General features: G+C 38.9%; 1 protein-coding gene and 1 pseudogene across 1 annotated transcript; both read left to right on the top strand.

The window, feature by feature from the left end:
- The first annotated feature begins 221 nt into the window (after nucleotides 1-221).
- Nucleotides 222-10,728, top strand: LOC149117846 (uncharacterized; annotated as a pseudogene).
- LOC149117847 (uncharacterized) lies at nucleotides 2,293-6,943 on the top strand. Its single transcript, XM_089286622.1, has 5 exons — nucleotides 2,293-2,781; nucleotides 3,251-3,528; nucleotides 3,793-3,944; nucleotides 4,120-4,204; nucleotides 6,889-6,943. Exons 2-5 carry the CDS (start codon nucleotides 3,333-3,335, stop codon nucleotides 6,912-6,914), a joined length of 459 nt encoding a protein of 152 aa, XP_089142748.1. The 5' UTR covers nucleotides 2,293-2,781; nucleotides 3,251-3,332; the 3' UTR covers nucleotides 6,915-6,943.
- Nucleotides 10,729-11,659: the final 931 nt, after the last annotated feature.

Genomic DNA, 11,659 nt, shown 5'->3' with positions numbered 1-11,659 from the left:
GAAGTGTGGCTCCGCGGGAAGTTGAGCCCGCCAAATCGGCGTATTCCAGCGGCTTCCAAAGAACGCCAAATTCAGGTTAAATAAAGTCTTTTATTCATGTCGCTTCGACCTGTGGTTTAATTGCCGGACTATTACGTCAAAGCGGTCGTTCAGCTAGTGGCTTTCTGAATTCAGCTGTATTCACGCCGATTGTAAATCTCCTAAACTCCATCGCGTTGGACATGGAGCACCGCGATGCCATGGACTTCGCTTTTGGCGGGAAAGCGTGCCCGGTTATTCAAGCCTCTGAGGAACTCCATGCAGAACTGGCGGAAAAACCACGGTCAATTGAATTCCTTGAACTCAAACTAAAAAACCTTCAGGGTCAGGTTGTTGATCTTGAAACGAGTTTAAGTGATTTTTCTTCTTCAGGGCCAACATGCTGTTCGACTCCTGTCAACTCTCGTTCACCATCATCGTGCTGCAGTTCGATCGAGGAGATAAAATGCAGCCCAGACCTCGGATCGACGACCAGAAAACGACAAGTTGTAGCCAAGTGCAAGGAAGTGCTAGATTCAGTCAGTGACGTCTCTGGAAAATCTAAAGAATCAATTGCTTGCGTTCTAGGAAACAGTTTTATTTATGGCGATGATGCTCAGAGAGAAAACGTGAGAAACCACATCTCGGAGGTCATAAGTATTGTAATGGACTCAAAGGGGTCGAAGAAAGGCTTTTCTGAGCTTCTGTCCTCAGAAACACACGTTCGTGTTTTCCAGAGCATGAGAGTTCCGGATTGGGTGCTGTTGTATTTCAAGCTGCATCCAAAGCTGCCTGATTCAGCGTGGCAGACGCTGCTCAATTTGACCCAACTTGGAAAGGGGGTAAGTGCACTTCTGGGTAATGATGAGTGACATGAAAAACTTTCGTTCCCTTTTTCTATTTATTGTTCTTAGTTTTGTTTACATGCTGCTGCTTTTCATTCATTGTGATTTGCTCAATATAATGGTTATGTATTCCCCCCCAAAAAAATTACCATCATTACTTTTATCAAGGCTACTTCCAAATAAAAAACGTGTGTCTAGTATAATTTATCAGTTTCACAATGTATTGAGCATTTCAATTTTACTCAGGGTGATCGCCAAACACAACAAATCAAATATCGTAATAGCATAAGGAACTAGCTAGAAGCAAGGAAACACAAGTGACCAAATCACATATGCCAAATCGCAATTGGTTTTATTTTTGCACCTGATTGGCTGAGAGGGAATCACCACCAACTTGACTTGATAAGAGATGACTGTATATAGGAGTTAAATTTGTGCCTCCATTAATAGTTTCCTTCTATTTATCCTTAGCGATCCAGTGATACACCTTTACTTCTTTCAAAAAATGAAATCAAGGCTGTAAAGAAGTTAGTATTTTCTGTTGTGCAAAAAACGTTGAAGATTGGTAGAGCCAATGATGCTGACTTTGAAGCGTGTGATGTGGACCTACAATCTGTTCTTGTCTGGGCCATACAAGAACAGCGCCTTCATTGTTGTGATACTGAGGACCTGGAATTCAATGTTAAACTTGATGGCCGTCCTCTTGGTGGTGAGTGTATCAGTAACATATTTTAACTGGGTGTTTCATTTGTCTGCCTAACAGTATCTACTGCAGTATTTTTGATAAGATTGTGTCATTCTATGGGTTAATAATAATATATTATGAATAGTTTGTAATAAAACTATTTATTTTTGATATTTTGTTTTCAAGGGAAAAATCAAGTGGCTGTAGGTCCGGCCCCCATTGACTTTGCCAATAAAAGTTCCGAGAGCGCCTTGTCAGTCTACCCTATTGCTATAGGGAATTGTAAAGAGAATAGGTCAGTGACTACTGATTATGCAATCATGAACAATTTTAAAGTTTTTTTAAAACACACAAGGCATTTTTTGTCTTTGGATAAGAAAGTGGGCATTGAAATGTTGCTGTAAAGAAAAGAAACATTTATACATGTATTTCTCAGTCAGTTATTTAAGATGTAGTAGGGACTCTAGATAAAAAGAGTTCCCTTTCTTTCATGAGCAGCTTTAGTTGAATTTTGTGATGAATACATTTTTTTCTGTTTATTTCATTCTTTCAATTAAGATAAGGTTTAACATTTTTTATTTTTGTCCCTATTCTTATATCAGGGCAAATCTAAAGCAATTGATTAGAAATCTTAATTGCCAGAAGAATGTCATAAAAAAAACATGGCATTGTTGTGGATGGCAAAAAGTACAACATCTCTTTCACAGGTACATGTAAATAGTGATTTAAACCAGACTGATAAGAAAGGGAATGAATTTTGAAATGCTGTTATTTATTTAATGGGATATTATTTGTGTTTATTTGGGAGAAAAACTAAGTTAAAGCTATCTTATAATTTTTACAGGGAACAATTAACTGTGCAAAAAAAGTGATGGCAAATATTGTTTGATAATTACCTTAATATTTATGGCACTGTTCAGTACCTTCAGTAACATTTGGCTGTTGTTCTAAATATCATAATAATCCTGCCATTAAATAGGGTTAAATCAACATTAATACCATTGGTTCATTAGGAAATTGGACAAACTTATACAGTACTGTATGTGAAATGGTCCTTGGATATTGTTTTGCCTCATTAGCATGTGGTATGAATTGTTTCCCCTTATATGACCTTAAGTGACTCTGGACTACAAGGCTTTGCTGCTTCTCCTAAACAAAAAAGACGATGAGGATTTCCTCCTTGGTGGCAAGGGCTATGGAGTGCAGTGTTGTGCATTTTGTGATGCAATAAGGGTAAGGTTTTATATATTTAGTTTGATGGTAACTGCATTAATTAACACTTACTTGAATTGAAAACTGCATTTTAGTATAGGGTTCAGTGACTATCCTACCAATCATGTCAATTATAAATTAGTACTATTATCATCAGTAAAATACTTGTATTTTTTTAATCCTAATAAACACTGAATGTTAAGACGAAGAAAATAGATATCATTATCTAGTAGCTCTTTAGCTCTTTGTGGAAAAATTTGTTTTTTCCAGCGTTCTAAATGAGGTCAATATTTCTATTGTCCATAACTTTATTTTAAGCTTGCACTTGCCATGGAGTTGCTGTGGATGAGACATGCCCGGATTGTTTAAGATCAAACGCTAACATCGGAAAGTGAGGGTGTTGTGAGCACAACTGACTGGTAAATATAAAATAATCGAAATTTCCAAGTTCAACATAAGCCACTAAGTCTGTATTTTTGTTCTTTTTCAGGGGTTCAGGCCTTCAAGATGATCTCAATTTTCTTCTGGAGGAAGACTTAAGCAGCATAAATCTTTGCTCTCTACATTTTGAGATGCGAAATTGTGAGCAGCTTCTAGGTTCATTGGGTTTGTTTGCCTATCGAGTTGGAACCCTGGACAAGTTGAATGGTGCCTTGTCTGATTATGGGCCTGAAAACTGCAGAGGTTTTCTTAGAGTAACAGTTAAAGAACGGAAAGGACAACAAACAGCAATAGAGAGACAAAATATACATGTTACATCTTTTTCAGGTACTGTGATCAGTCCTTTAATCTATTGTTAATCACCAATGTAATGCTATCAGGAATATGCCAAAAGAATGAGCCCATTTACAGAGTGAACATAATTTATAACTTTGTGAACATAATTGCATACAGTCTTAGGAAACAACTTTTTTAATTTTCACTCCGATTGCTATGTGAAGGTCATGGAGTAGTATACATACTTGTGCCATTTTATGACACTGATACAAGTTTGGTGGTCGGTATTTAAAGTCAAGGTAAATTCTTTATCAGGTTCGATGGAGAGAGAAGTTCTTAAAAACTTTGAAGAAATTGTACCAAGGTCACTCCCCCTTGAGAAAGTTGCCCATTACTATGAGGAATGTCCTGGAGCTGCAAGAGACGTTCTGCTGAGCTATGTCACCTTTTTTGAACAGAGGATCTCGGTGGGTTAACTCATAGCAAAATTTTAAATATCTTATGTTACTGAGCAGAATTTAATGCTTTATATCATTTTAATACACATAAATTCAGTTTGGGTTGAGATGACTTGTAAGGGAATAAATAATTATGCTTTACAAGAGAAACTTACAATGTAATTAACAATGTCCTTATTTGTAGTTTATAGATGAGATACTCGACTGGGGAACCTTTGTCAGCGACTATGGTGCACGGCAAGAAACAATTGACCTCGATGACACAAAAGGTGAAGGGGCATCTCAAAGAAGCTCATTAGCTCACTATATTTATATATTGTCCACTTAATAATTTTTTATTTACTCATCAGCCTATTCAATATTCATAACTTTCTCAGGATCTGAAATTGCTCTTAATGGAGCTACAGTTCAGTCAAGGCTTCTTTGCCTAAATTTTCAAGTTTCTCATTTCACTTGTAATCAAATTGAATTTCCCTCTCGCTCAACCACCTATGTCTTGGATTACTCCTACCTGTTTGATGTTTGTTTACCCTGGGAAACTATTATTTTAAGGTTTCCTTACCAGTTGGGATTCTTAATATAGTCGAACCTCCTGTAAGCCACCACCCAAAATATGAAGCCTAGGTGGTCGCTTATGGGAGGTGGTCGCCTATGAGAGCTTAGACTATAATGGGTCAAAATTTTTCCTCATAAGTATATGATAACTGCCGAGACTTAACCCATGAATGAATGCCGATGCAATGTTCTATTCATGTGAAAGTCAATTTCGAGGAAAAAATCTGGTTCTTCTCATTGAGAAATTTTTGTTTTCTATGCTAGCCAGTAATATGATAATGCTACAACACCTTATCCAATTTATACTCTACCATCTGTCAAGTGGTTGCTTACGGGAGGTTAAAAACAAAGGAAAATTTCAAACTCTTAGCTCTAAAAGTAGTCGCGGTCACTTACAAGAGGTTCCAAATATAGTGATTTGAATTGGAAACTTTTGGTATTTTGGAAAACTGGTCGCTGAGGAGAGGTGATCGCTCACGAGAGGTGGTCGCAACCAGAGGTTGGACTGTAGTTTATGTAGTCTGCGTAGCAAGCGTTTCTGTGGGGTTCGGGAGCAAAGAATTACAGCGCGAAAAATGGAGCGAGTAAAAGAGGGGGGAAGGGGAGGGGAAGGAAGGAAGGAAACGCTTGCAGACAAACCGCTGGATTTTGAAAACCGCCCACTTGGCCTTTCATGCCTGAGTGCGCACACCGAGATTTCGTGCTGTCATCGGCTGTCATAAAATTAACCAATAAATTCTTCGGCCTTCCGTAGCGGAAGTAAACTTTGAACCAAAATGAACTTTACTTGTGAAAATATGTCTGAAACAACGAGCGCACGGTGGGAACGGAGAAATCTCGATGAATTAAATTTGGTAATTTATAATCAAGCTATATTTCTACTCAATCCGTCTAAATGGAAGGAATGCAACGGTGAAGTTTTAGCACAAATCTGCCAGAAAGTTAAAATGTGAGAAGTATTTCAGTCGCGTTAGTAATCCTTGCTGCTCACATGATTCGAAATCTTGGATCACTGTGTTCATTTGTCTAGGAATCGATACAAGGTAAAATTAGCAAGTCAACTCCCACAAAGGCAATTCCAGTAAAGAAGCGTTTGCCGGAAACGCCAGATACGCAAATCGGTTCGAGTGTTATCGCCTGCAGCAAAAACAAACAACGGGAAGTCTTCTCGGCAAACTTTGGAATTTGGGCCGGAGAGGCTTCAAACATCTGAGAGGGGAAATAACGATAATCTTGACCAGTATCTGAATAAAGATAATCTTCCCCTAGGCGGCCTCCAAGTCAAAGTTGTTTATAAAATGTCCTCGTAAGAATTCCCCGCTACGAGACGACTAAATTTTTGGTAAGGCAAATATGTGACAAAAACTGGCATGCCGCAGCTAACACTATAACAAATCATTCAGAATTGTACCCAGAGGTTCTAAATGCTGTCAACAAAAATGCTTCTAATGAAATGTCAGAGTACCTACGACAGCATGTTGCCATGTAACAAGCCAGACGAAATCACTAGGTTTTCCTACGGAGTAGTGCAAATTTTTTGTCCCGTGGTTTATTATCTTGTCCTTGGCGCATGTGGCATTCAAGAAAGTGATGTTAAAATTAAAGGAACAGCTGCAAACTGTGTCGCGCTTGCTTCTGCAATAATGTGCAGGCTTTGGAAAACCAAAGCGTCGGCATTGCATTACAGGATTTCTACCGTACTGTCGAAGCTGACGACTAAATCCTCGTTCAGCAAGAAAAGTTAAAGCGTTTTGTAACCAAGCTTCGAACGCGTCTTCCTCTTTTGTCTGGCACTCAGAAGTATTAAAATACCTTTGATCGACACATGTCAATAATATTGGACTAGCCCAGCCGATCACGAGCTCCGTTCGCTGGCGAACGGAGGTTTTCAAAATCCAGGGATTTGTCTGCAAGCGTGTCCTTCCTTCCCCTCTCCCACCCCCCTCCTTCTTTTTTTTTTGTTCTCGCCCCATTTTCCGCGCAGACAAAACACCGTAAATCCCGTTCCTCGGTCTTTCTTTGCTTCCAAACCCCACGGAAACGCTTGCTACGCAGGCTATAGTTTATGTTACATTTGAAACATTTGTTTAGTTATTTACAGTGGCACCAATTAGCACATTTAATAGTGCTAAATACATTTGACACTTAAATAAAGTTATTGTTATTATAATTATTTAAAGTAAATTTCATACATTGTAATCTTGATGTAGCTCCTTTACGCAAGAAACTTTACCCACATAAAGTCATCTGTCTCTCAACCCCAGGCTATGAATGGCTGGAAACAAACATAATCAGGGAAACCTTGGGGTGCTCCAGACTACAACAAATTGGTCCATTATATTCCCATTAAATGCTTTCACTGACAATCTGTTGGATTCTTTCTGTTTTTGGCTGTAAGAACTTAAAGTGTTCTTGGAGAACTAAAGGAGAACTGGATTAAAAGACAAAAAGAAGTTGAAGAAAGATTCCTGGAGCTGGAAGAACAGTGTGGCAATCAGGAACCCTTACCCAAGAAAAGGAAAAGAGGGAAGAAGAAAAAACTGGAAGACCACACTGATCCCTTTCCAGATTACGCAGCCCAACTTCAAATTGAATTTTTTGTCAAGGTAAACTGGTAGCTAACTTTAACATGCAAGTAGGTTGCATGCACTCGATTGAGTCATTCACTTATAAAAATGCCTGACTGGAAAATCAGTGTTGTTCAATAACCAACATTGTCAACTGAAAGATTAGCAGTTTTATTTGTGAAGAAACGAAAAGTTTAACTGCTGTAACTTTATTTGACTAATACTTAACTGATGAAAGAATGAAGGATACGAATACAGCCATAACACTACTGGAAAAATTAGCTGAAAAAATTTCAGGCTCTAAACGGGATTCGAAACCACGACCTTTGCGTTACTGGTGCAATGCTCTACCAACTGAGCTGTCAAAGCCACATCAGAGCGGTCGCGTGTAGGTTGGGCCCTATATGTTCAGTGGACGTAATACTCGGCTGAAATTTTTTCAGGTCATTTTTCAAGTAATGTTATGGCTGCATTCGCATCCTTCATTCTTTCATTATTTAATTGCCACTGTTGGACATCTATTACCATATAATACTTAACTGTTGTCAGGTTTGCTGTGATTGGAGGGAAATTGCCCACACAATGCGTGACAGAGTGTTCGAAGACCATGAAGAGCAATTGATTGATGTCCATGATGTGAAGGTATTATTTTTTTATGTTGAAAACTCTTATTATTCTCTTACGAAGCTATTGTGGCCATAGCCCTTGGTCCATATACACACTTGCTTAAACTTTTCTTGAGTTTGTTTGAATTAACTGAAAATGGTAAGATATCACCTTTATGAACTAGGTTATTCAATACATACAGGGGTTTAAGTCCATTTTTGTTTTAAGCATTGCATATTGACTTGACAGGTATGAAACTGGTTTGTGCAGAAATATTCAGGAATGATCAGTTACTCTTACTAAATCCAACAAGGTTTGCAGTAAAATGGAACGTGGACACGAATATAGATTTGCTTAAAGTCTTATTTTAATCGCCATGTGCTTGGTCCGACAAGAGATTACATGATGCATGGGGCGCGCATGCCCGTATATGATGTGTCACGCTGGACGTACCGTGACAAGGTTAATAGGCTGATAGAAAATAATTTCAACCGTAGCTTTTCTACAATGAAATGCTAAAGCTGTATGTTACTGTCAAAAACTACATGCTTGTCTGTAGTGTCAAAATTGTTGTGTATACAGTTAAAAATGTTACAGGTACAGAGGGTTACCCATCATTGATAATGTAATTTCTTATTACATTCTTGTTTTCTTTTGCTATACTCTCTAGTGCAAAGAGTGGGGCTTTTTGTTGAAAAAGCTATTTGGACTACACTTTGGCACTGGTGATTATGGGCACCTTGTCATAAATCACAGTGCTATGCTCCTACGGCACTTTAGGTCCTTCTATAAATATTCTGGCTAAGGATGTGAGGCTTCACACAAGCTACACAGACAATTGTATTCTAAGGCAACAAATCATGATTCATCTGGACCTGGCCAGTCATGTGAGTTACAAGATACTGTATTATTATCATCATCCTTGTCATCATTATCATTACTGTTATCAGTATCAATTATAGTTATTTTACTTATTATAGTCCAGTCACACTAGTTTCAGTCACTTTTGTTTCTGAATACTCCTTAGAGTGTGTCTGTTGAGGCCATAATGATATAGAATTAAGTTTAAATGAAAGGAAAATAAGCTGTAATATAAAATAAATTGGGTTTGAAAACATTTTCTCTTCCTATAGTGAATCAAATTCTCACGCATTGGTATGCAACCATGTTGCTGTCGTTGAGGTATTCATTCCAACAAGCTGAAAATTGTATTATGGCCCGTAAGTATTAAAAACCGAATTATGTGTCCTGGATATTTTGTAATACTAAATAAATAGATTAACTCCTTGTCTGCATTTTACACATGGAGGTAAAAGGAAACCAAGTAAATAAACACTGAATTTAATTACACGTATGTCTTAATGCAAAGTTTACGACATAATTGTATAACATTAGCAAAAGTGGTCATGAAATGAGATCTTGGACAGGAACTATGAAAACTTGGGTTCAAGTAATCAATAATTTATTTGAGCAAATGTTTGGAAGTGACTTCCTTACATACTGCTATGATAAAGACCATGGCACTAGGGTCGAGGACAAGGTTACATCCAGTATTTTAGAATACTGCCATGATCACTGGGAAAGTCAGTATGGTGTCCACACCAGTCCACAGCCACCACAAGATCTTTCTGGTAAGTGTCACCCAGTAGCTACCACCTTGGTTTCAGATACTGACATGCTGACTGAGCCAACCCCACCACAAGATCTTTCTGGTAAGTGTCACCCAATAGCTACCAACTTGGATTTAGATTCTGCCATGCTGAATGAGCCACCCCCAATACTCATTCCAGAGTCTGAACCAGCTAAATGTAACTTGGAGTCTGTCACTTCTCATTCATCTCCTCAACTAAAGGCTGCAGTTGTCATTGAGGATCAAGGTGAGACCATGCTGCCACAGCAAACTGCCTTGCAAGTTGCTATGGCCAAAGCTAACACAGGAGGTGGAGAAGCTGCTCTACACAGTTTACTTCCACCACTGGCATCAAGATTCCCTTGGCACTCAGGCCAGTTTATGGCAAAACCTCGAACGCAGATCCCTTCTCGTTAACAGAACGTCCCTGTAAAAGTGACATCCAGAAGGGCTCAGAAAGTTCTGCATGATGCTAAAAAAGCAGGCATGAATCCTACTGGTATTGACATTCTAGGCAAGGGTCCGTTTTCTGAGAGTGCCCTCTGTATCCTAAAACGCTTCTGCACACTAGCTGACGCTACTCGCAAAGTGTCTGCAGAAGCTAACTGGCTTTCAAAAATGAAATGCTCACCTGAAGATCTTGTACAATTACAAGATGGGCTTTGGCATCATCCAACAAACTACCCAATACTAAAGTACGGTAAGAAGGGATTGGATTCCACGTCATTTTCTGATCTTGTTGAGGAACGATATATCGATAGCTTTGTCATTGATATATGCAGCAGTAAGCTTTTGGATGACACCAGAGAAAATGGTAAGAATGACACTGTGTACTTTCCCACAGAGTTTTATGATTGGATGAGCTGCAACGACCAGAATTTCCAGCAGCTGCAATTAAATGAAACAACAAAGCACCTCTCAAACATCGATGATTTGCAGCAAATTCTAGTGCCAGTTTACATGCCTAACCATTGGGGCTTAATCTTTGTTGATTTAGCCGAGAAAGAGATGTACTTTGATGATGGCTTGCAGTCAGCTTTACCTACGATGTCCCTTCCATCAGTCAAGTTGTCATTACAGTTACTCTCTGAATTTTTTCAAACAAGGTTTTGGAAAAACTATCCAAGGTTTCGGCGCTTTGGTATGGCATCTCAGGCACCGGTTAACTCAAAAATGATCGGCGTTGGAAGCTGTGGGATTGGTGTGATCATGGCTGCAAGGGATATGATTCAGAATGGGTCTTTGTGCATCAACAACTTCCAGTGGAGATTTTCTGATATGGATCAAAACAGGAAAACCTTAATGTTGCAGATCCTTGACTGGAGTACTCCATAGAACGAAATTTCACAGCGGAAAAACACTTTAAGAGAACTTAAATGGTGAACTAAATGCAACTAACATAAAGTAGTTCGGTATAAATCTGTTCTTTAATACATCTTTCTTTGTCCAGTATTTGAGTTGCTCGCTCGTTCGCTCGTTAGATTTTTTACCAATGGCTTGTAGAGTCTGTAGGCGACGCGTAAGCCAATTCAATGAGAAAGTTGAGTAAACAAACCCAATTGTAAGCCAATTTACCGGAAGAAAAAAAGATAAACATGTTATTGTCCGGCTGAGGGTCGGTCCGTATAGTGAAAAACTGTGACCTCGGGCTTGAAAATGCTGCCCGAGGCCGCAGGCCTCGGGCAGCATTTTCAAGACCTCGGTCACAGTTTTTCCCTATACGGACCGACCCTAAGCCGGACAATAACATATAACATTGACGCAGCCAGTCAGTGGTTTTCACTTTTTTCGACGTCAAAATTCAAATGCAGAACGAAAACTTTAACACTAACAAAATGCAATAAACTAAAGTGAGAAAAGAGGGCTAACTGGAACCTCAGCACGGTAGAGAGAAACTGATTAGTCAGAAAAGCTGTCTGGTCTGAGCCTAAACAAGGCTGCAGGGGAATACATTACGTACATTTGCTATGCCTGATTTGACATGCTATAACCGAATTTTGGAAAATTTCACGAGAAAAGACAAGCTGGATTTCAGTCCGTTGTTCAGAGAGGCATAATACATCAAACGCCTGCGCCTTTCTCAACGACGAACTGAGATATTAACCTTTTTTCATTAGTATTCCCGCTTTTTGCTTCGTGACTTCATTGTTATTAACACAGCAATTTGAATTTATTACAAGAAAATATTCCTAACTACAATTTCCTTTTCCTTAAAAAGTGCTTTACGGCATAACGCTCAGTGTAACAGTGTGTCGATGTGATTTGTACAGAATGCTTGTATTGTCAGAGCGGTTTCCGTTAAGATCAAACAAGAAGCTTGACGAGCTCGAGTATCTGACTTGCTTGTGGAATGCTTCAAATACACT

Source organism: Orbicella faveolata, unplaced genomic scaffold (assembly GCF_042242905.1).
Source record: "Orbicella faveolata isolate gen_17 unplaced genomic scaffold, um_ofav_v1 contig_1, whole genome shotgun sequence".
Taxonomy (NCBI): Eukaryota; Metazoa; Cnidaria; class Anthozoa; order Scleractinia; family Merulinidae; genus Orbicella; species Orbicella faveolata.
Note: the sequence above shows the minus strand (reverse complement) of the source record. Positions and strands in the feature narration are given on the sequence as shown.